We start from the raw sequence: 25,513 nt of genomic DNA, 5'->3' as shown, positions 1-25,513 counted from the left end.
TTACATGTTTCATCACCTCAGGAGCAGCTCCTGATAGTCTCTGCCTTCACTGCACTGAGATCTTCAGAAATCAGGTACTTGAAAGTGAGGCAAAGAGGAGACTTTGGATCACTGTACAACATCCCTGTCTGAAGATAAGAGTTTGTATGCTATAGGGACAAAGCTTGCACAGAATGGACTAGATGACCTAACAGATCTTTACTGCATCATTTAACTTCCTCTGACTTGTCTTTTGTCATTTCTGTTCCACGGTTTCTGTACTCTGAGCCCTGTCTCTACAAGATCCATTAGAGCAAGAAGTTGCTGCATCTTCTTTTGACATCAGCAAATGATGTGATGACTTCAACTAAACATTAATCTCTATAGAATTAAACAACTTACTTCCAGATGAAAAACACAAACCAAAGTTCTTCGAGCTAAGAAGTTACAGATTCTATAGCTTTGATTTTCATGAAAAGGAGATTTCTTTGCATCGTTCTCTGCCTCATTTGTAGTCCTCATACATTTCAGAACATTCATCCTGTGAAACTTTCAAGTTCTTCCTACTCCTCCATAGCACAAATTGCTGGCTTTTACTTATTGTTACATTCAGCTAGGATGTGAAGCAAGCCTCTTGCTTAGGACATAGAAAGACTTCATCTAAAAGGAACGGAGAGAATACAAGGCCAAAAAAAAAAAAAAAAAAAAGGGAAAGTAAAACATACTATAAGACAGTGCTCCAATTGCTCACAGTTCAGTGTTAAAGTTACCAACATCAGTACCCTCCTACAGAGAGGGAAATGAGAAGAATTTGCTAAATATAGACGGAGCTGTTTAGAAGGATGCCTATCCTTATTAGTGCATTCATCTGTTTAATTGTGGGCAATATAGTCCACTACAGCCTAAAGCAAGTATGGATGCTCAATATTCTCTGAATTATTGAATCTGGAGTAGAGACTGGGCTCCGTTATGCAGTTTACAATAGTATAAGTTGAAGTTTTGTATTCTGAAACTGACATTTCAAGCACCTCTGAATTACTCTACTTAGGTTGGGAACATACTAAATGCCTTCAAAACTGAGCGTAGTTTTAAACGTGCATGCTGAAAAAGGCCACAGGATTTTCATGTTCACCTTATGATCCAAGATCTTCCAAATCTTACGGATTTCAGAAGTTAATGAGATATCACAGAATTACACAAAGATATCTGGATACCAAAAACCCTCTATAACAAAGTAAGAACATCACTAAAACGCCATAAGTGACAATAAAGAAAACCCAGAAGTTCACCAAGAATTAGAACTTCATCTAATAACCTGAATAACAGCAAACCTGCAGACATTCGTATTTCTTTAGACTACACTGAGATTACACCTGCTGACAAACTGTAGATATATTTGGACATAAAGATGGTAACAGCACCCAGAAATAGCAGGCTGTGTATCCAGGCAGCTAGCGCACAGCATTTGCACATTTCACTTTTGTCTGGCATTGAAATCCAGATCTGCAGTATACACCAATCTGCATAAGCAATTACACTGGAAGATTTATATAGGCTTCACATGCCAAGATTATTTGTGATGCATTGCTAAAGTTTTCATGTCATACTTAAAACCTAATAAAGTTTTTAAATCAACATACATACACAGTAATTTTCCACTGGACTCACAGCCAGTCACCTAATCAACATAATGACTAGAGATGCAGCAAATAAGAGATTCAGCAAGCATCTCCACAAAGCTAGGTATTACTTCTTAGGAATACTCTTATTACCAATTCCCTGATAATAATCTGCACACACTCCTCAGTTTTTACCAACTTTAGGCTTAGAAAAATCAGAGGATAGAATCAATCTCTTAAAATACTTTTCTCAGTTAGTGAGAGACAGGAACACATATCAGTACTAAGACAAAATTACATTGCAGTTTAAGAACTGCAGTAAGGATAACTGTTACTGATAAAGAACTTCTACCAAAGTTTCAAACTTAAGGATGACAATTCAGTAGAATTCCACTGTCAAATCACATTAAAAACATCTTACCTCCACCTCTAAATACTGCCTTGGGAGAAGGAAAATGGTTTTTCTCTTCCATTATCTCTCAGCCTGCAGTAAGGAAGTGCCTTGGTCCAGAATCAGAACCCACAGGAATTTAGCAAGCACTATTTCTGCTTATAGTAAAATCTTCAATATGTAATTTACATCTTGAATTCATCATGTCATCATTTCTTGGTATTTAACTTACTAACAGCTTCTCCAAAGTAGAGATTTTTATTACATAAATTATGGAAGGAGCAGGCTGGGGGTAGCGCAAACTGCATAAATTCCTGAATCAATACGACATGTGTCCCTGGTAGTAGCTGTTATTCCATGTAGGAATGTTATTGATCACAGCCATAATGGTCTCACTTCAGCTGCTGTCAATAGCCCACTACTTGTATTGTCACACTGAATTAAAGAACCACCAGGCTGAAGGTACGTGCAGAAGTTAGACCAGCATGGCATGGCCCAGCCTGTGGCACAGAGGAGCAGAACACTGCCAGTTTAGGTTAGGATTCATGTATGGTACTTCACTTGACATTACTTCGATAAAATAAAGCCAGATGGGATTTTTATTCAGGCAGAAGAAGTGATTGGCTTAAACATACTGGATAATTCTTCAATTTAGAACCACTACTTATAGCAAACCTATGTTTTCCATATCTCAGGCCATTACTGGGAACACTTGCTGACATCCGAAACCAAATAAAATGTTATGGCTAGTTGTCAGTTCACTGATCAACAGTACAAAGCTTCCCTACAGACTGTTGTTTGTCCACATCTTCCCACTGCTTTTATTTGCACCTTAAAGTGACTGCCGTCTCTAACTCAAGTATCTCTTTGACACACCTGCAGTTACTGAAGCTATCTCAGCAGAAGTTGCACATCTCAGAGACAGCCCGCACTTTATGAACCACATTTGAAGTCATCCTGCAATCCAATGCGCTCTGGGGAATCTGCAACCTCTGCTGCTCTGCATACTACCAAACGATTTCTACTTTTTAATTTAAAACATATAAAAGTAAGTTGACCCAACACCATTACATACATTCAGCTCTCTCAAAAGTCAGGTAGTTGATGCTCAGGCAGTTGATCAGCAGACACTGTGGACTGAGCACTGCAATACAGCCTCTCAGCTACGGGAGTAACCAGAGCGAACGCTTCCCTCGCTGTCCTGACAAGCAGTTACCTGGCACTTCATCACTATGGGAATTGAATGCAGCATGTTTACTATAATGGAGGAACCACACTTCAACACTTCGGACTCGGGGGCAGAAATTACAGCTCCAGAGCAGATGAAATATAAACAATAAATTACTGGCTAGAATAACTCTAGTTTCATTAACTCTGCACTGCAACAAAGGTAGCTCAATTTAGACTTCATTACAGCAAACAATTACAATAACTTTCTTTGGTATTAAAAGAAAAGCAGTCATTGTTTTCATGGTAGCAGAAATAAGAAAAAACATTATATATAAGCTTAGAAAATAATGATACTAAGCTCAGATCCTGGTTTCTCTGGCCAGTACTTCAAATTAAACTACTGCTTTACACTTCAAAGTCAGTAGCACCACACCTGTAAGAACCTTTACAGAGACACTGCATTCGGTGAGTCAAAAAACATCCAGCTGAGAGGTTTGGGTATCAGTCCCCTGGGCAGTCCTGTGCAAAAGGAAGCACAGATGTCTAACTTCATAAAGCCAAATTACTAAACCCTGCAAGAAATAAGGAAAAGGAATACTGTGAATCTACTATATTATGTCAGGTCTGGCCCCAAACCAATCTACTTTTTCTCTCTTACTTGCAATGTTTAATCTGTAGCTTTTCAGTAATGTATTTCAGAAGACAGTAAATACTTCACAACTCTTAAACAAACTCCACATGGCTAAACAGTAATGTTCTAGAAGCAAAACACTCGACTTCAATCTTCCAGTGGCTCACAATAGTAATAAGATGACAAACAAATTAAATAATAAAAATGAAATAGCATAAGATACCTCAACAATGCCCTTTTAATCTTCAGCAAACTTGACATATAATGTAAGCACTGAAGCAGCAAGGAGATGATGCTGCTTAGAAAGCAAAATCTCAATTTCTCCCTGACCTACAAATCATAAGCCATCAGTAGTGCCACTACCATACATCCACACTGTAGCTCATGGAGATCCTGCTGCAGCTTCTGAAGTCTCAAGTCCGCAGAGATGTAAGAAAAGCACAACTATTAGTGAGTAAACCAATAGTTATCCACAGAAAGCAGAGCTGAACCCACCCACCTGGTGAAGGAGCTCCCAGTTACACAGTGCTCCTCCTCTGGAACCAACCCAAATCCAAGAGAATCTCTTCCTGCTGGCCCTTGTAAGAAGTGGTTCCACCCCTTCTGCTCAGGTGGGGAGCACAGGAGCAGTCAATGTGCCTGAGCCACAGCCCTTCACCAGGTGCTCCATCAGCAGCTCAAGCCCTGACCTAACAGCTCCCTTACAGCAGCAATGGGTTTATTTCATGGTTCCATTTTTTCTAAGCTATTATGGCACCCTCTAAATGCAGCGGTTTTAATCTGGAAATGAACCAGTGTCTTAAATAATGCTGGATTTTTAAGATGGGACATTTCCTTTAATCACAACCACATGGAAAGAGGGACAAATAATCTTCATGTTTTCCAAATGTTTCTTGTATCTAAACTGGAGGAACCACTGCCTATGCTGGAAATCATTTCTTTCACACATCAAGACAATTTTAGAGATCTCCGAGATTGAAATGTTTGCGAGGACCTGCCTAGCAGCATCCAGACTACACGAAACCTATCTTAACAGCCATCAAACAAGTGTGGGGTCAAAACCACTTTATTGGGCAGCCTGGGATCTGTGACCTAACCACTACGACACTGGTCCTTTCTAAATACGCTCAACATTCAAAGTCACTTTTTTCATTGTAATTACTATCAGTTGATTGCAGAGGTTTAAGACTTGCCAAATCAGACAAATAGATCCTTCAATGAGATATTCAGAGAGATGTAAAGCTGCACATGTTTTGGTTCACAGGTTCATTCCTCACTGTACTATTCCATTTTCTATCTTGTGTAAATCCTACACTTGTCAAAACATAGTCAGGTATCTACAGAAGCACCCACTGATTCTCCTAAGTTAACTTGTCAGAGGTTCTGAAAAATATAATTAAGCAGATTCCTTTATGTTCATTGTGGCCAACCTCCTAAAACCAACTTTAGATGACTTTTATTTGCTGGGACATTTCCACTGATTTTACATAGACTGGATGACAAAAATACAACTCCATAGCAAAGAAATAATGGTAAAAGAACAGTATCAATTTTAAAAGAATTTGAATAATTAAATTAGTGAAAACAAATCAATCCAGTTGTTTCAGGGGTATTATGGTGCCTTGCTTAGTTAAGAGCCATAATTCTCACAGAGAGGCTATTTGTTTCAATGGCCATACATCCCAGCCCTGGCAACTATTTTAGGATGCGTCCAGCCATGTTCTCTGAAGGAATGAATAGCGACTTGGCACGAGACTCATTAACTAAATTGAAATCTTCCCTATAAGAGATTAATCTATTTTATAACACCAGCCATACTTACATTTCTAGTGGGTCTCCTGTACATTTTCTATTCCCAAGTTACCGACGTTCTAGAGCAGCATGCAGGCATGTACTTTGATCGGTCGAAAAGTCAGTCAGAGCATTCCAAAACACCATGGCAATCAATGACTTTAATCACTACTTTCAAATGCCATTTTGTTTGATGTAGTGTGTACAAATTAATGATGAATAATAGATGCTGTCCACTTACTATTAAATGGTTCCATGTATACATGCCAAAAATGCTACTTCTTTAAAACATGGCTGCAGTAAGCCTGGCTTCCAGCATTTCAAAAGATTGGCTATTACTTAATTGAGTTGCCTATTCTTATGGCATTGAGGGGAAAAAAAAAACAAAATCAACCATAAAAAGAATTAGGCAACCTATTTGCCTTGCATGCTATTTCAAATGAATAAAATTTAAAAAGACTTAAGCTAACGCAGAAGATGTAGACTTTGGAACATCAGTGCAGAGAACCAACAGTGGCCTTCCAGAGTGTTCTGGATTGCAAGGAAAGTAGGAGAAATAGGCAGGAGCAGGATGCACTAACGGTGAGCAAAAATCTTTCACCACAGGATGGTGGCCTTGTTGGTTTGACACAAAGTGGCCAAGGGAAAACAAAAATATTTCATTAAGTAAATGATCATCAAGTTGCATGTGTATCCTAAACGTTTTTATTATGGGGAGAACACCTTTTCCAAAAAAAAAACCAAAAAAAAAGTGGGGATTTTAATCCTTAAAAATAAAAAAAGTAAAAAGAAATCCCCCAGTTTCAGATGACTCATGTAATGTCCAACTAATCTTACTGAATCCTATAAATCCTTTTCCAATCCATATTGATTCAACTCTGGAAGTGGCTTTTTTCCTCTCTCTTTCATAGACTCCAGCAAGATAGTAAAAGAATTGATCTAACCTTTCACCTCTGATGATTACCCTGACGGCCATTAAGAAAAGAATCACCTTCAGGCTGGCCAAGATAGTGCCACACTTCGGTTCAAATGTAAAGACTAAAGCTAAAGGAAACTCACACTTGGCTGCCTCAGTGTTTGTTTACAGTGCTTGTGCCAGTGCTTCGTGCTCACATCATAAATTATAAACCTGGTACCACAGGAACTCTTAACAGGTTTCCCCCACAGTGCATCAATTCTGACAATAACAAAAGCCCACCAAAAAGCTGCAGAAATCACATGTTGCATCAAACCAAATACAGAAGCTTAGTTTTATATAACCAACATGCATGCAGATGGTCTTCATAAGACACCTACTCTAAACTGCAGTTTGTACACAGTATGTTTGTACCAAGTATATGGCAGGAATTTTGCCCTTGCTACACAACATCCTGACTGAACATAATGGGAATGTGCCCCCCTCTGCAATTGTTACCAGTTCCTCCCACATTAAAGAACTTCTGAGACCAAAATCCACTGCAGACATTTTAAATGAACAGATGAAAAATCAAGGAGGTAAAAAATTGGGGTCAATCCCAGCTAAATACCAGGTCAAATCCGAGAGCAGGTTACACTCATGGAATTTCAGTTACTCACACTGACAGCAACTACGGCAGACAAAATGAAATCAAAGCCAACTCTGTAAAGATCACATGTTAAATAAAATACATTCTAAGCACCTTTGGACAATACATGAGGATAAACTGCACAGTGAAAGTATGCACTGTGACAGCACTGTTCTTCTAAACCTTGCACTCCTAATACATTCCTTTAGCCAAGCAAAGGGAAGATAAACCCATTTGCCTAATGGAGCATGTAATTTAAATATTTTAGGCAAGCGTTTACAGAGAGGTTGCTTAAAATAAATTTAACAGCCATCCATCCAAGCAGCTTGATGAAAGGCACTGCATAGTTCACAACTTATTTTTTCAGAGCTATGCAGCCCCTTCAGTTACTCCAACCACGGGGTATGCTCTGTTTTACCGAATATAACTAAACACCTCTTCCCAAGCAGATTTAACGTGGAGCTGCAGTTTTCTCTATTGCAGTCACATTCCTAAAGCCACTACAATTTCAGCTCTTAGTGCTGCACCATGCAGTCTTCCACAGCTCTGCAAACAAAATACGTTGAAAATTACAGATACTTAAAGGAGTGATGTACTTAACGCAGGCTGCAGCACTTCATCATGGGAAGACACAGTAAGCAGTGCCAGTATTCCATCATGGAGAATCACCATTTTTGCTATAAAGATTCTCATTAATGCAAACAGTGCTGTTAGACACACAAACTTGTACCCGCTATTACTAGCATTGAAGCAGGTCCTCACTTGACTTAAATTTACCAGCCAAGGATTTTATTACACGCTAGGAATCACATGCTGTACTGTGACCTGCCTAAGGCACAGCAGTACCCTGTAAAATGCAAAGGGTTATAAGAATTACCCCTTCCACATGCACAAAGAAGTACACCCATCTAAAAAATAAAAGGATAAAGACAGCCTTTAGTATAGGAACGCTTAAAGTGAGCATTTTAAAGAGTTGTGTTCAAGTTCTGCAAGCGTTAGATTTTAACCATGCACGACAGCACTGCAGGAAAGTGAAAGGAAGGGAAAAGGAGAAAGAAAAGAAGGAAACCACCTAACTTTGGCTCCTAAGCTCGTGACGGATTTCACGTTAGTGAAGGAATCGCTCCGTTCCGTTCGGTCGTTGCACAGAGCCATCTCGCCCGCAGCCAAAGCAGCCGGAGCGACGCCGCCCCTCCACGACACGAGCCGCCCGTCACAGCGCCGCCGTGCCGAGGGGCCGCAAGGGTGCGCGGCCGGCAGATGCGGCTTTGGCCATTCGTACGCATCAACTCCTCCCCGCGTACCTCGCGACCGAGCGAGGCACGCCGTTAAACCCGAAGCGCCGAGCTTCGGCGAACAAAGAAGGCCGCTCCGCAATCGCGACGCAAAATCGTCCCCAGACGCGCCGCACCCCGAGGACCCCCGGAGCCCAGCCGCCGCCCGGCCCGCCGATCCGCTCACCACCTCCTCACCGCCTCCACCTCCTCACCATCTCCTCCGCCTTCTCCCGCTTCTCTGCCCTCCGCTGATCTTCCTGGCTGCCGCCGACTTCGCGCTGCGGCCGGGAGCGGGGCGTACGAAGGAAGGAAAAACACAAACGGCGCTCTTCAGCGGAGCGCAGGGCAGCAGCCGGGCAGCGCGGCACCCCCGCACCGCCGGCCCCGCAGCGCAGCCCGCACCGCCCCGCGCATCCCCCGGGACCGCGGGCCTCGCCGCCTCCTCACCCGGCGCGGCGGCGCGGGGCCGGCCTCCCCCCCTCCTGCTCCTGTCTACAAAGGGCACCCGGGACCATCTCTACCCCCGGGGGAGGCGGGCGGGATCCTTAACCCTTTCCTCTCGTGTACCTCTGCCGGGAGTATTTTGGCTGACGTTTGCGGCGCGGGGCGTTTCTGCGGCTCGCCGCCGCCGGGGCCGCTCGGCGCACAGCTCCGAGGGCGGCGCCGACAGACGCGCACCTTCCGAAGCCGCATCGAAAATAAGCGACCGCCTGCGGAGCGCCTCCGGCCGCGGCTCCTCGCGCGGGCCCCGGGCCGCGCCGCTGCCGTCCCTCAACTCTTTATTCTTTTAATCGGGGCATTATCATTCCACAGCGTTCACGCTGAAAGGGGGGAGAGAAGCAGCACCCCCGCCCGCCCCACACGCGGCGCGGCGACGTGCGCGGCTCTGAGGGGGCGGATCTGAGGGGGCGGCCCCGCGCTCGCGCTCCCGCCACCGGCTCAGCCTCGCGCTGCCCCTCTGCAGCCGCCGCGCGAACCGGCGCGCGCCGCCAGCTGCCGCGAATTTTCCTATTGGCCGCTTCCTCCGCGCTCTCGCTCAGCAACCAAAATCTCATTGGTTCTCTCCGTTCTCCGGCTGGCCGCCGCAAACCGCGTCGGCCGACGGGGCTGTCCGAACGGCCCGGCCCACCCCACCCCATCGGCGGGCGGGCACGCGGTGCGGCTCGCGGCGGAAGTGGGGAGGGTTCGGGGCAGCCGCTGAGGCGCGGCCAGGGGTGCTGCTCCCCCCCCGCGTGACGTCATGCGAACGGCCCGCGCGGAGGGCCGAGCGGCGGAGCTCCGTTGCGGGGGAGCCGAGCGCTCCCGCGCGGGTGCAGACCGAGGAGCGCGGTGGGACGCGCAGGGAGCTGCCAAGCCGCGGGCTTGTTCAGTTTCATCGGGCTGGGATGATTTGATGCCGCGTCAGGTGGTTCCGTCGGTAAATCCGTCGCGTGAGCTGCCCGTCCAGCCGCCGTCAAAGAAGATCTCGCATCGCCACCTATGGCCGCGCATAGCGGCCAGGAGCCGGGCCGGGGCCGCAGCGTCAGCGTATCTGACAGGACACTGAAAGCGCGCTCGGTGCGTTCTGGCTACGAGATAGGAGAAAGTTAGTAACAGCAGAGCCGGTTCCCTCTTAGTTTTTGTGAGGAACTCGGGACAATCTGCGAGCCGTTCGCCAGGCACGCGGTTGCGGCTCCCAGAGGCTGGCAGCTCTGGCCCGGGCTGCCCGCAGCGCCGCGGAGTCGCCGCCCGCCTGCGAGCTTCGAGCGTCACCGACGGAGGGGCTGAGCGCGGAGCCCCCGGACGGCGCCAGAGCGGGACGTCGCCGCTGCGGGGCACGAAGGGGCGGTGAGTGTGACGGGTCTTCCCGGTCGACAGCAGATTTCCAGAATCTTTCGGCAGGTCAGCGCTGCCGTCCCGCTGCTGGCGGCGGGGGCTGTGGAGGTGACGTGCTTCATGCCACGGGACCGACGACAGGGCTGACCGCCGACCCCGAGTTTTCTGTTTTCAAGATGAGAGGCTTTGCCTCAAAAGCCACGTTACGTACTCCTACATCCCTGGGAGGTCTTTCCATTAACGTTTATTCTCTTGTGCATACGAAGTTTATTACTCTTAGAACGGTCACGGGCTCTTCCTTAGGAGGCGTTACCAATAAAGCGTCCTTAATTTACAAGTTCCACTGAAACGGCCCGTTGCCTCCTGTGAAGGAGTCAGAAATAGGGCGGAGGGAAAAGCGGGGGCACCTGCGCTCCAACGGCCCTGAGCGGCGCGGGAGCCAGCCAATGGCGGCTCGAGGAGGGGAGGCGGGGGATCCGTTTTCCAATAGCCCGCGGGGGGCGGGGCTCCCGCAGCCAATCGGGGCGGGTGCCGCTTCAAACTCACCGTGCTCCCGGAAGCGGCTCTGCCGGGCTGTGCTGCTGTCCTCGGCGCGCTGGGTGAGTGCGGCGCTGCGCGGCCACGGGGGATGCCTTCGGGTGCCTTCCTGCGTCCCCCTGCGTCCTACCGCAGGAGCTCGTCGACTGCGGGTGTCCCTGTAGGGCCCGGGGCTGTTGGGTGCTACCTGCGTACGGCCGTACCTCGAGGCTCGGCTTGGCTGTAGTTGTACGCGTTCCGGTGTTTCAGTTGTGGCTGTAGTGAGTGTGCTGTTTTCCTTATCAGTGTTTGTTAATAGAAGCCAAGTGGCTAAAAAGTTAGCTAGTTTGTTTCTCTCCTTGTAAACTGTGTGCGCACTGAAATAGAAAGGCCAGGAGCAGGCGGGTATGGTGGGCTCTGCAAAGCATTTCCACTGACTGCTTCCTTGTGTTTCCCAAGAATAAGGAATGGTAAGCAATTTTTTGTCACATTCCTCCCTAGGAAATGAGGAAGCTAAAGCTAACTGTGTTTGCGTAACAGGAGGAAGAAATCCAGAATGGGCCCTGGGCCTGCAGGGGGAGAAAATAGGGACACAAAAATAAAGATTAGGTTATAAGTCTGAGGTTGTCAGAGTTGTCAGCATCTTCTTCCTTACACGTGATGTTCTTTAATCTCATTCTGGTTTGCACTGCTGCCTCCTGCAGTGAAGATGGTCCCTTTGCCCCGGTAAGGTTACCAGCCCTTCATCCTTCAGGAATAGTCTTTGTACAGAGCAGCCTGAGAGCTGACACAACAGCATCCACCTCTTCCTTCCCATCTGTATCTCACTTTCAGCCCTCCTACCCTTGCTGTGATTTTTTTCCAATTGCTCCTGGTTGCAACTGGGGAAAAAAAAAGAAATCATTCTTTTCAATGTCTCCTAGTTCAGTATGGAAAACTCATTGTAATACTGAAAGAATATCCATCCAGTTTTCTTCTTTCATGAGCTTTTGAGGAATATAGCGCTCAGTTTCCTGTAAACAAATTGAAGCAGTAAACCAGTTGTAGACTCTGGCTGTGAGTTACTGCTGTGCCACATAACCTGTCAGAATTAAGTGACTAATGATCCTTAGGCTATTTTTCAGACTTGCCAGAAGAACAGTTGTGGATCAGCTGAGAGGTGTTTGGGATTGCTGTGGTAACTGACATGTTATTTATGGCACTTCATTTGGGAGAACAAAATACATAACAAATGACTTCATTTTTCAAAGGCTGCTATTGGGAGATCTTATGAGTGAAGTGGTTTTATGCCAAATTGTGAATTGATTGCTTCTAATCAACCAGATGACGGTACAAACCTAGGAAAAGAACATCCACAATCTATCACAATTTGGTCTCCTGTTACCTCCTGTAACCGCTGCTTTCTCCTGGCGGTGTACATTCAGGTTTTTAACAGAACATTAGAGCTGATAAAACAGCACGCTGTGCTGAGGATGGCAGCACAGAATGAGAATGCCAGTTATTTCAATGTCATTTCCAAGCCACCAGCACCATTTGGAGCAGAATGCCTAGTCTCAGTGTGTTTGTTGACTTTTGTCAGGCTGGTTTGTGTGTGTTAGGTGTAAGTTGGATGGCAGACTAGAAACAAAGAAATAGAGATTGTTGCCATCATTTCGTGCATGAGAATTGTTGGGCCATGGACAAGGAATAATAAAACTGGATGTTACGAAAGCCTGTTATTTGGAGAGCAGTAAGTTTTTGCAGGGATTGCAACACCTTCTTTTATGTGAGTATAGCCTTGAAAGAATGACAATTGTATGAAGGTATTCAATTAAATATCTCTGTAATCATCATATCTTACTGCTTTGTCTGCTGCAACTAACAGTAGCAGTAATTTCTTATCTAAGCTTCATATAGGGTAAAACAGTGATAGGTAATTGGAATGAAAAGAGAATCAAGGTTAAGTAATTAGTCACTGAAATCTTCTATGCTAAGACAAATTTTAGAACACTGCCTCTCTTGAATGAGAATTGACTTCAGAGACACATTTTTAACAGTGCAGAACAATGAAAAGTAACCAGAAGGAACTTAGAACAATCTCCCTGGTCCATGAGGCTTATGGTTTTCTGAAGAAATAACAACTCTACCACAACATCCCATATCACAGCTTGGATCATGAGACTGCGGTCTGTTGATTACTGTTATGTCTTTATTGGAATAATGATTCTATAGAAAGCTTTCGTTTGGAGTATGTTTATAAAACATTGAAGGATTTTAAAAGTAACACAACCCAAAGCCAATGTAGTTCATAGAAGTCCGAGAATGGCTCTTCAGCTTCCGTATTATATTTGCTTTGCTATTTGTTTTTTCATATGTTGCTGACCAAAATATATTTGAACCAGCTTTTCAGTAAGCAAGAGTATGAGCACTGCAATGTTTAAGCTTCACCCCAGAGGCAAGGTTATCCTCTATGTGATTTGTGGCATAATAGATGATCTGCATTTTCTTTGTAGGCTGTTACAGAATGACCTTGCGCTGAGCTTTTGTGGAAAAAACAAGACTTAATCATTCTTCAATGTGCATCATTCTATTCAAATTCGATCCTCGGCCCGTTTCAAAAAATGCCTACAGGTAAGGATGGCTGAAACAGAGCTGTTTCTGCAATTTTTTGTGCAGTTTCTTGTGGCCTATGTTTGAATTACAAACTCAGGAGTTATTACTTGGTGTTCAGTTATGCTCATGTAGTGTCTAACTTAGATTTTCTCTCTGGGAGTACTTGAAGGGTTCTCACAGGGTCACTTTCATGTGTTGTTTTGCACCCTGGTCAGAGGCTCAGTCTCTAGTTATGGGCCTCTTGATGGTGATCTGTCATGTGGTGCAGGATGCGTCCTTCATAAATTCTAATCAGAGTTCCAAGTTCCTGCCTTCTCTTGTATCCTAAGAGCTAAGGGGAATCATGTTTGATGGACCATCAATTGCTTAATTGATCTCAATTTTCTCATTACTTTTTGTTAAGCAGAGCCTTGCTCTTTACCTCTGTAATAAATGATTCTGACCAGCCTTGCATGTCAGCAGTAAGTACTGTGCCACGTTGTTCTTGGTGGCTGATCTTAGTTTTATTGCTTCAATCAAACGCATAACTTCAGTCCCTTTTCTCCTTCCTTAACACACCATGGCTAAACTTTTTTTTTTTTTTTTAAAGAAAGTTGAGGTGCCTGGTTGTTGTGTTTTCAGTTTTTACTCTAGTTTCTTCACCTTCATCTCAGCTTTCTGGTGAACATAAATATCAGCTGGAGATGTTGCCCAGTTCTCTGCGAACTCGGAGCTCTCAGTTCTCTATGAGACCTCTCTGCACTGGCCTGCTGCTAACTGTACTTTCCCTGAGGGCTCCTGTGTGTAACATTGTGCTTGAGCTCTGTTTGCTTCGCACTGAGCTCATGGAACGCTTCTCCCAACCCAGAGGGGGATCTCTGACTGCAGGCCTGCTGCTGTGTTTGTCCACCTCAAAAAAGACATCTACAATTAGCTTTTATTATCCATTACTTTGTTTCTCTTGGTGTCTAACCATTAAAAGTTGGAAAGACAAACTGGGTTTCTTTGGCCGAGCTAAACAATGTTCTCCATAATGCTTGGGAGGGTTTCCCATCCTAGAGAACTTGATTTCCACAGCAGTACATTTGGCCACTTTTTGTGGGTGCCTGATTTAGCACAAAGCTTTGCAGATGATCTGAGTGCGTGAACGAATTCCTGTCCTCCTGTATGTTTGCAGCTGACTGTTCTGCCCTTGGTGTTCTCTCTGGGGACCTACGAGAAGTAAAGCTCAGGGCAGTGTAACAAATGCTTTACTGTAGTCATTATCATTGTCAAAGTTACTGCACTGCCATTATGCTATTCCCAACTATACTGTGTGCATCTTAAGAATACATGTGTTTTAAACTTCAAAGCTGTAATTGGAGACTTTTTATGGAACTGTATTTCATTGTATGGAATTGCTTTAATGGAACGATTTCTCATGTTTTTCTGTCTCAATGTTTAAATAAATCCTAATTAGTAAGTCCTAATACAGTTAATTTCAGCTGTAAAATAGCTGAACAGGCCTTTTGCAATTTATTAGATGCCAAGGGTCACTTCAGTAGTGATGCTTTTCACTGTGATTATGTTCCACAAATGACTAAATGAAGATGCTTTCAATGTACCAATCCTGTCTACTAGCCTTGTGCTAAATGCCAAAATTTATATATAAACTGAAAGATGGGGAATATTCTACCACACTGGAAAAAATCCACTTACTACTATTTAGGTTCCATAAACAAGTAGTGTTTGCTTCACTAGGAAGAGCTGCTCTTTTTCCCCGTGCATCCTGTATAGGAATCGCTTCCCAAAGACCGTGCTGAGCTACGTCTCCCACACTGGCAGATGCCTCTAGGATCCTCTTTCCAAATAAGGAGCAGAGGAAGCCAGACACAGCGGTGACAGAGAACACTCTGAGAGCTATTTCCTGCTTGTGTTGTTTAAGAACTATCTGCTTTAGCTGGATATCCAAAGAGTGGCAGAGCACTTTGAGTACAGGATGGCTGTGGAGTAAAACGTGCTTATTAAGAAATAAATGTGTTTCACCCAGCAGCAGTTTTCAGTTGCATATTTCTTATAACATCTGCCTGCCTTCTGACTGAGCAGCCTCCAGGGCTCCCTACAGCTTGTCTGCTGCGAGGACTCTCATTAGATATTCACATCTTGTTTCCTGCTGTTCTCAGATTATGCAGCAATCATACTTGTAGAAAGGTAAAAAGAAAAAAAAAGGGGGGGAAAAACAAAACAAAAAACAAAACAAAACAAAAAAAAAATAAGAAAGGGGAGCACACTCCATCCCCATATACTTCTTGACTGTTGCAGAAAAGCATTATTTTTCCTTTGCATCGCTGCGTTGTTGAGTGTGCTGTCTTCTCTTATTAATTGAATGAATTTCAGTCAGGATGGGCCTTGGAGGCTATCAGGTTTGTCTCTGTCCTGGATACTTTCAGACAAAAGTATTGTATCTTTCTACTGCATAAATAGTGCTTTAATCGTTGAAGTTAAATTAAAAAATACTGTGGTTGTGTGGCCCTAACTAAAGATAAAAAACATGTTCTTGTGCTTCAGATGAGCTTCCTATAACCTGCAAGTTCCCTTTAGAGTTCCTTGGGTTTTGTTTTTTTTTTTTGTTGGTTTTCTTTTTTTTTGTGTAGCTGTAACTTCACGTGCTGAAGAGTTATAAGATTGCCTTTCAGTCTGAACTCAATCTCTTGCTTTGCAACCATTTTTCTGTTCTTGGATATGAGCCTCATTCGTGCAGTAAGATGAATTTGTTCAATGTCTCAGGACAGTGTGAGAGAAGGCTGTGGTTAGCTGATGTTCAGCTTCTATGCTGATAGAAGTGAGATGCTAAGGTAAAGGGTGGTTTAATGCTTACAGTGAACTGTTGCTCTGGCAAAAAATGTTCTGTTATTCTCTGTGTTATAGAATCCCTATTTCCAAGTACATACCTTGCTACTCTTGTGTTCCACAGACTTATTCTAGCTGCTAATAGAGATGAATTTTACAGCAGACCATCCAAATCAGCAGATTTTTGGGACAGCAGCAATGAAATCCTGAGTGGTACGTAATGTTCTTGTATTTCTCGTTGTCCTGTGTAGAGAGTGCGATGTGCTGTTATTGTCTTATTTGTGTTTTAGAATCATGTAGTGGTTTTCCTCCCAATTTTCTTTTTACTGACTTTAGGCCAAGTAGTGTAATGGAAATATAGTAATATGTTTGTCCATCACAAACAATTACTTGAGCTTTGGCAGATATGCTGAAATGCTTTCTTAAATAGGTGGAATTAGTTACTCTGCAGGCTCATTGTCTGTACTAGTGACTGGAAATCATTAAAACAAGCCTCAAGGAAATTCTTCTAGTTTCTTATCAGTAATTTATAGGCTACATAGTGGTTTTAGTTATTGATCCATTAGTTTATTAGATTTGATCTACAATCAGTTCAGTAAAATGTAGTTATTCAATTGTCTACTTTTCCTTTGTAGGGAATCTATCTGCAGCCTTGGGTACACAAAGCAATGCTTAGATCCAAGGCAGCAAACAGTATTTGCAAAGTCATGGGTGTTACTGTCACACACTGTGTGTTATTGTCATTGGCAGGGAGAGCTGTGAGGATAAATGACTCCCACTGCACTGCAGCTCCTTTGCTTCTCAAGCTCTGCCTGACATTCCACTTCTGTGCCAGACATTCTGGGTGCTGCTTCCCTTGTGTCACAGGAATTTAAAAACAAAGAACTACCCCGAAAACTGAAGAGACCTGAACTTGCTCTTACACCTTTGTCATCTCTGCCTGCATTTGGCATGAGAACACACGTTCTCCATTCAGTGGGTCTGTCTGTGGAGAGCCCATTAATATTCTTCCATTGAGTTAAAATTGTTGAATCAAAGCAGCAGTTCAGAGAACAAAAACATTAAATTCTTCCATTGTATGAATCTATGAACATTTTTGGACCTGATATAAAACCAGGAATTGCATATGTTTACATATCAGTGTAGCTGTATGTTTTGTTTTTGTGTACCTTTTAGTTAAGGTGAAGATATTGATGAAGTGTTGTGTGAGGATGTGACAAAGCTAAACTTGACACTGAAATTCTGGAGACTGAAGGAAGGAAAGAGTTTCTGAAATAGCATCCAAGACTTGGTTTTCTTCTCTAATGAAGGATCTCTTATGAGATCTGAGTTGAAATTTTTCCAACAATATGCATGTTAGATTGCATAGAAGAGTCTTGACTGTGGCTTCCTTCTTGTAGCTGCTGACAATTAGCACACCCCACCTCCTAGGCAAGTTACTGTTACCACAGTATAATATTCTGCAATTACCTAAATTACTCTAAATTGTTCTGGTTACTTCTAAAGTCAAACTTGCCAATAGCGTTAATCTTCTAAGACTTTGCTTTTGAATGAACAAACATTATGAGCCTACTTAGTTTTCTGTGTATTTTGGCTTACAGAATAGCTTATAATTTCACTTTTACACCTAATACACCTTTTACATCATTCTTCATCATCTCTTATTTCAGTAACTTGCTCGTTCAGAATCGTGGATGGGTAATAGAAGTGCTCTTACCCTCATGCGTACTTACCCAAAAAGATTGTACTGACTGTATTTTATTCAGCCTCATCAAGACTCAGCATCTGTATGAAGAAATTATTTAACCTTGAGATTTTTGAAGATGACTGTAATCGCCTAGTTCTTATTTTATTAGGTCTGGATATGGAGGAAGGAAAAGAAGGTGGGACATGGCTGGGAATCAGTAAGAAAGGCAGGATGGCAGCCCTGACAAACTATATGCAGCCAACGACTGACAAAAATGCAAAAGGAAGAGGTATGAAGGGATATTATTTATATTTTTTATTAATCCTTTTATGAAGGAATGTGTTTTTGATTACTGTCACATTCTGTTGGTGGAAGATATCTTCTGTGGTGTTGTTTGCTTTACCAAGCCCTTCAGATTAGTGAGTTCACGTGGTGAAGTTGCTCTGTGTACTTCTTTCTTAGGTGCTCTTGTAACGAACTTCTTGACTTCAGACCTGGACTGTTACTCTTACTTGAAGAAAATTTCAGTAGAAGGACATCTTTATAACGGATTTAATTTAATAGCAGCTGACTTGAAGTAAGTCTACAAACTTAATTGTCACAGCAGAAAGATAGCAGTAGTGAAGTACATGTATTTGTTAGCACATGAGTGTAATAATAAGAAGCCTGTCACCAGACAAGCTCTCACTTCACTTTCTTTTGCCAGTTGGCAGGTAAGAGCCCAGTGTCACCCTGGTTGTAATTCCCTTTATTTTTTCATCTTTCAAATGCTCAGTGGCTGCCTTGTATTCTGATTCTTAGGAGCTCTTTTCTGTACATTAATTTTTATCGTGGTCTGAGGACTTGATTTCTTGTACTCTCTGCCACACGCTGCTGCCTGGCTGCCTTTCACAGGTTGGAAGGCTATCTGGAATTTCAAAGATAATGGAAGAATTAGTCTTACTATGTTTTTAAGAAAACGCAATACTCAACATGTTTGATGTAAAGTAAGCGGTAAATAGTTTCGATTTTCTTCATTTTAATTTTAATTATAAAAATAAGGTGTGTTTAATAATTGTAAAGCCTGTTAGTGTAATGATGTTAAAGTAGTTTTGATTGATGTTACTAAAATAATAATTCATGTGTTACTATTTAGTTCGCTTGATTTTTTTTTTTTTATTTTTTTACTCTATGCTAAGGTAATAGGGAATTGTCTGCTCAGCTGGATAGACCTTTTGTGGTGATGCAGGTCATGATTTCATGCTAGGTACCACTTTGAAGGCTGTATGTGTTAATTCTCCATTGTGACATCCTTAGCCTTGGATACTCTGCTGAAATGAAATTCTTGGCGAGTTAATGATGCAAAGCAATTTCTATAAAATATATAAACCTGTCATCTTAGGAAATTAGAAATAGTCCTGAGAGGTGTGGTGTACGAATGGAAGCTACTTTCCTATGTAAATAGAAAAACATTATGGTAGCTGATGTTATTTTGTTGAACCATGTTACTGTTCAAAGGAGAGATTGAAGCCTATTCTTAACATGTTCATCTCTTGTATAACAACAGTGACTGGCTCTGCTACAGTGGTGTGAAACGGAGAGGAAACTCCAATTGGAAGAGTAAATGAAGCAGTGTTGGGAAGGGGAATATCTGAGCATATGATACTGCTGTCTGTAGGTGGCATGCTTAAAGAGAGATTGACAATGTTTGAGTTCTCAGGTCCTTAAGAAAACAAGCTTACTTTGCATCAAGGCTAAGACGTCCTTCTAACTCATAGGAAAATAAGGAGCTGGAAATGGCATCTCTTCTTTATTTTGTTTTATGGTACTCAATCCAAATTCAATTTTAACTGCAAGTTCTGTGATGTTTTCTTTTAAATTCAAAGAATATTTCCTGTTTCAGGAGGTGGAGTTTGCTCATGTTTACAGTAATACCTGCCTGCTTTCCATGCAGCAGTTTTGGGTTTTACTGAATTGCATTACCACTGTGTTTAAAAGTGATGATGGTAACATTTGACTGTGGTGTGATAGACTGTTTCAGAGGAGGAGAGTAATGAAATTCATCAGTTAATTTCTGGGCTGTGGTGTCAGAGCAGCAACACTGCCAGCAATATCTTGCTGTGTTTGAAGGTTGTGTGGAATTAGCAAGTAATCAACTACAGAAGCTGATGGTTTTTTCAAGGAGAAATTCTTGTTTGTATTTTTCAGTACCACCAAAGGAGATGTAATTTGCTACTATGGAAACAAAGGAGAACCGGAACCTGTGTTCTTAAATCCTGGTAGGTTCACATCTAAAAGCTTGGAATATTACTCTGTTACTTTAAAGGACTCAGAATATGGTCATGTTCTCCAGTATTTTGGCTGGTTAAGCATTGTGTTTGCTAACTTTCCTTGCATTCTTAAAAATAAATGCTTAAATTCATTTAAGTATTTGCTAATATATCTCAGTAGTGTCCATAGTTTATAACAGCTTCTATCCTTGTCAGTGTTCCAATCTGCACTGCAGTTACTGGAATGTTACTTAATTGTGATCAGGGGACAAAGGTCTGTCTTGAGAAATGGCATTTTCAAAGTCAGAGGTAACTTTTCTTACTTTGCAGAGTTAAGAAGGTAATTTGACTGTGTCCCCCTAGGGACAGAATTGGCTTTAAAAAATAATGAGCTTTTATCTTTAAATCAGGTAGTCTGATTTAAAATATTTAAAATCTAGTCCTTTGCTAGCCAACTATATAGGAGACTCCTGTATTCATCACCAAAAACCAGCAGAAATGGACTGAGACATGCAGAATGCTTTAGCTGGTTGATAGCAGTTGTGAAGGCTGTGTTAATATACAAAGGTTTATTTTGCTTGCTCAAAACAGTCAAAGCGTTGCTGCCAATAAGCAAATAGTTACTGTACCAGTTATGGCATCAATTCTTGGAAACAGCTATTAGATTTTTGTACAACCAGAAGCACAAAACAGACTTTAGCACAAACAAAAAGCTGGTCACTCCTTTATTGTGTTACCTCTGTACAATATGAAATTGAATTTCATTGATTTCATAATGTATGAAGCTTGGAGAATTGGAATTGCTTTACAGAAATAAAGCCAACAATGTAGTGATTAAGAGTTATTTTGTGTTTAGGCTGTGCAGTGCCCTCATGTTTCTGTTAGTGTTGTGCTCTGGGCAGGGAATCTTTGGTATTTCACAAAAGTCTGGGAAAGGTTAAGTTGTTTGAAGTGTTACACACTACATTTACATGGTATGGTTTTTTTTCTCCTTTGTGCATGCACATGTATAGGAATATATGGACTGAGTAATTGTTTGTTGGATACGCCATGGAAGAAACTCCAGTATGGGAAACAGCTCTTCACAGAAGTCATCAACAGAAGTCAAGACCTTGCCAAGGAGGACTTGGTGCAGGAGCTCCTTACAGTGATGAATAATCAAGAGCCGTAAGAAAACAATATAGAGAGGCCAACTTCACAGAAAACAGCTTATTGCCAGAGATAGTATGATGGAAAATGAAAAATAATAACAATAATTTCTTCTACAACTTTTTCAGTCAGTTACCTGACCCTGCAATTGAAGACCAAGGGAAGGAATACATACGTCCTATATTGAACAAGTATGCAGCTGTGTGTGTTCGTTGCCCAGGTTATGGAACAAGGTAATATTTCCTGCTGGACCAAAACATATCTCAATTCAAATGTATGCTGCCATAAATGTTAACTCTTTACTGAGCGTTCTGTGTTTCTTCTGCCTCTGTGCTGTTTCAGGGCAAACACGGTCCTTCTCATTGACGCAGAAGGGAACGTTACTTTCACAGAGCGCACCATGGTCAACGAGGATGTCAGCCAGTGGAAAACAAGCACCTATGAATTCAAACTGCACATGTAACAACTTTCCATTTGAATGCATTGTAATAAAAGCAATGAAAGCAAGCTGTTAAGCTCCAGGAAATGTTTTCTGCCAGCCTCTGGAAGCCAAAAATAGCAAGAGAAGCAAAAGTTGTTTTAAATAGATCGTGTAAGCTATCAATCTCACAAATCCTTTGCATAAAACCAAGTTTCTGGCTGTTCTTATATTAAGTTACAACTTTAAAACAAATTTCTGGCCCCATGGCTTTATTTTATCATCTAAGCTTAAAAAATTGTAAAATCCAATGGAAAGTACCAACAGGATACTGTGACTTGCATATCACTTATTTATTTTTATTTCAACCAAAGCTGAGAATATATGCAGCTTCTTGGAGAATCAATCTTCAGCTAACTTTCAAGTCTAAATTTTGTCTAAAAATTAGATTTTTATCATTTGCACTTGGAATTGAAAGGAAATCAGCTGCAGTTCCATTTCTCACAGGTTCCTCTAATTTCTTTTCGCTCAGATACAAACACACTGCATGATGCCTGAAACCACTGTCTAGCAGCCACAGAACAAAAGATCAGAGGCATCGTGAGGCCACCTGGTCTGACACCTGTTTCCAGGGCAAGGCTGTCTTTGCCCAACGTGCAAGTTGTTCTTTGTTTCTTTGAAGTGTGTTTTAAAGAACTACTAACCCTGCATTCAGTTCAGAGGAGGAGAAACTCTTGCTGCCTTTGTTTTTCACAAAACTCCTCTCCTTTCAATATATAACTTTAAGATTGTAAGTTGATGCCAATGTGCATTGAATGAATGTATGTTTTCTTTGTAGCATTAAGTGCTTTAGTAATATTTAAACTTGTCACTGTGCCACGGTGCATTGTTCTGGAGAGGGTGGGGAGGGAAGAATTCTTTGTTTTGTTTACCTGTAAATAGTACAGCAATAGATCTTAAGTACTCTCAAAGCTAGTTTTAGAACTAAGAAATTAAGTTGTCACTGCTCAGTTTTATTCAGTAAAGTTTAGAGTTGTTTATCTTTGAAAATAATAAAATTGTGCACTGTGACATCTTGTTTGCTGATAATCTCATTAGCAATATTAGGTTTTTTTCCTTCCCAACCAGAGGGATAAGGAATAATTATGCTTGCAAATTGAAACTGAATATGAAGTGACACTAACTTGAGACAACCTTAGTGATCTGCATACCTGGATGTTGCAGTGGAGGTGAAATTTGTAATTATCTATCTATAATTACAAATAAATTGATGGAGAATTCAGAATCACCTTTAGAATGGAATATCTGTTGTAATGTGACTTGATTCAGCCATGCTGAAAAGATCACTCCAGAATTCTGTATCTAATACCTTGTGTAAGTGTGTATTTTTACAAGTGGTCATAGCACAAGGTATGGGAGGGGAGCAAACAGGCAAAAACCCCAGCAAATAGGGCTGGGAAGTTGAAGGATCCATGGTAGCATTTTCAATGGAAGCAGTAGGATTAACAGGCAAGTAAAAAAGAATAACCACCATTTTCTGAGCAGCTTTGGTAAAATTCCACTTTTCAACATGCATTTTGTTTCCATCTCATTCTGTGATTGATATTCTTTGTTTTTACTAAATACCAGTATGAATTATCACAGTACTTACTAAAACTTTGCTTTATTTGCCTTATTAAATAAACAGGTCTCCCCAGAAAACCTTGATTTATATTCAAGCATTATAAAAGTCCATGTGAAGCTCTGATCTCTCTCCTGAAGAGTTTAAGCTAGAAGTGACATTCGGTGATGATGTGTTTTGTGGTTTTTGCTTGTTTTTAAATCTAAAGAAAAGCCTTGGACATGGGTTTCAAATCTTCTAATGAGGATGTGATTATTAGATATGTATGCAACTTGAACTTCATTACATTATTTTGGATAAATATACATGATTGGCTACTAAAAGTAATACAAAAGGTAATAATACTGTGTGCTTGGTCTCTGCAGTTATGACTGTGTAACTGTGACTTAAAATACTTCAAGCAAATATATAAGCTGGCCTTTAAGTAGGCTCTTAAGAGTGTTCTAGTCCTTATTTAATATAATCTAAGTTAATGGGACTTCAGCATACATTTGGTAATCAATATATTTTTAAATATTCTCAGTAAAACGTTCTGGATCTACTTTTATAAAACCTTGGTTTTGAGCTTGTTCTCTGTGCCCTCTGAGGAAAGCACTACATACTGATAGCAGTGAGGTACTTTACAAGCCTGTCCTCTAGTGACAGAGGAGGTGTATTCAATGGATCTCATCTGATATTTCAGCCCTGATGGGCACGCAGCCAGCGGTAGTCAATAACTTATCTGATGGTGTAAACATATTGATTGCTTCTGCTCTGTGAAGAAAACCACATCACTTTTCAGGTGTTAATTAAGATAGATTAAATAATAAGCTGAGAATATGTGGAGCCAATAGTGTCATTTCTTGTAGTACAACATTATAACCAGTATTCAATAACTGGGGCTTTTACCTCTCCTTATGAGAAAGTATTCTTCTTAGAGAAAAAGTGGGAAAGCAAGCTTTTCTCTGGGTATGCTGGCTCACTTGTGAATGGCTGTTGGAAGTCACCATAGAGCCAAGGTCTTAGCCACGTGCATTTATCTGTGTTCTGATTCTCCCATCTCAACTGAATGTATTCCATTTGCAAAGCAATTAGCTGTCCTTTCAGTTAGAGTGTACAAGTGTATGTATAGTAACTACCTACTATATAATATTTAATATATTAATATTTAATTTAATATGTAATACATAATAGTAAATCTTAAACAATTTTTGAGTTCGTGTACAAAAATAATTTCACGTGAAGTAATTATTTTGACACGTGGATTACATTTTTAATTGCACTATATTTAACTTTCTGTGTTTGAGAGCTGTTGCAGGCTTCCAATTTATGTAGCTGCATTTGGAGTGTTACCTGGATGTAGACAAGGCTCAGTCATTTGTACTCTGGCCCCCAATATGTCCAGGTGCCAGGAAAATGGTCTGCTTGGAAGCATCTCCATGCTGAAATTCAAAGGTTAATTTTTACAGAGCTGCAGGTAATCTTGGATCAATTTGCTTCCCCCTCAGTGTCCAATGTAGCTGAAATGTGAATACTGTATACAGTCACCTGCATAGCATAGAGATTAGAAGGTAACACTAAACAGCATCTTAATATCTTAACTAAGGATATCTTTTTTAAAAAAAAGAGCTCCAGATCTTTGAGTGCAGAACAGCACGCTGTAGGCTGTAGCTAGAGTGACTCAGCTCCGTTAATGTGGTCATTATAGTTTCCATCTGCTTAAAAATACATATTGTAAAATACCCACATCTGTTTTACACCTCAAATTTCTTTTATGCCTCAATGATTAGTGTCTGAAGTATGTTTTTAAAGATAAGCCCTACTCATTTTTCTATCATGCATGTCTTTGGAAGGTAAATACCTTTTTTTACTAGAATTACAGTAGTGTAGCCTGAGTTTAAAAATTGTCTTACGGTAGATTTAACTGTTGGAACAGCACAGCACGTACTGCAGTTACTGACATTCAGTCAGAGAACGGAACATTGACCCCACCTAATTCTTACTGCACTGAGTGCAGCCTATGCACTCTTTGGGAAGCCAGCAGTACTTTTCATTACTGAACTCTTCGTTGTTTTGGTGGCAGCGACTGTTTGCCCTGTCGAGGGAAGGGAGAGCTGCGGTTCGCTCCATTAGCAGCGTCTCAAAGCATCAGCTGTTGCATTTTTTGCTGGAATTCAGTTTTATGACTGTGAAAACAGCTGCACAGTGGAAGCTGACGTAGCAGTTGTTTGACTTTCAAACCACTGTGTTTTAATTCTTCCTGACTGACTTTCTGAC

At 41.7% G+C, this 25,513-nt stretch overlaps 2 protein-coding genes across 4 annotated transcripts in view; one reads left to right on the top strand and one right to left on the bottom strand.

The window, feature by feature from the left end:
* ARVCF (ARVCF delta catenin family member) overlaps positions 1-8,311 on the bottom strand; it is a 210,537-nt gene extending 202,226 nt beyond the window's left edge. For 2 of the 3 annotated variants that reach the window (XM_042865425.1, XM_042865429.1), the window contains exon 1: positions 8,203-8,311. The gene's annotated coding sequence lies outside the window, so the exon portion shown is untranslated. Of the gene's footprint in view, positions 1-8,197 lie in introns of all 3 variants that reach the window. The other variant, XM_042865424.1, reaches the window with a different exon arrangement.
* Positions 8,312-10,742: 2,431 nt separating this feature from the next.
* TANGO2 (transport and golgi organization 2 homolog) lies at positions 10,743-21,725 on the top strand. The gene is made up of 9 exons (XM_042865880.1): positions 10,743-10,816; positions 13,226-13,343; positions 16,258-16,346; positions 17,990-18,109; positions 18,283-18,397; positions 20,008-20,078; positions 21,083-21,236; positions 21,347-21,451; positions 21,561-21,725. Exons 2-9 carry the CDS (start codon positions 13,288-13,290, stop codon positions 21,679-21,681), a joined length of 831 nt encoding a protein of 276 aa, XP_042721814.1. The 5' UTR covers positions 10,743-10,816; positions 13,226-13,287; the 3' UTR covers positions 21,682-21,725.
* The last annotated feature ends 3,788 nt before the right edge of the window (positions 21,726-25,513 follow it).

The sequence above is a fragment of the Lagopus leucura genome, unplaced genomic scaffold (genome assembly GCF_019238085.1).
Source record: "Lagopus leucura isolate 7727_CA_CO unplaced genomic scaffold, USGS_WTPT01 Super-Scaffold_806, whole genome shotgun sequence".
Taxonomy (NCBI): domain Eukaryota; kingdom Metazoa; phylum Chordata; class Aves; order Galliformes; family Phasianidae; genus Lagopus; species Lagopus leucura.
This window is presented reverse-complemented; position numbering and strand designations above follow the sequence as displayed.

Coding starts and splice junctions, on each gene's coding strand:
- TANGO2 (XM_042865880.1), top strand. CDS start 13,288: ATGTGCATCATTCTATTCAAATTCGATCCTCGGCCCGTTTCAAAAAAT. Junction 13,344..16,257: donor GTTTCAAAAAATGCCTACAG/GTAAGGATGGCT, acceptor TGTGTTCCACAG/ACTTATTCTAGCTGCTAATA. Junction 18,110..18,282: donor CAAAAATGCAAAAGGAAGAG/GTATGAAGGGAT, acceptor CTTCTTTCTTAG/GTGCTCTTGTAACGAACTTC.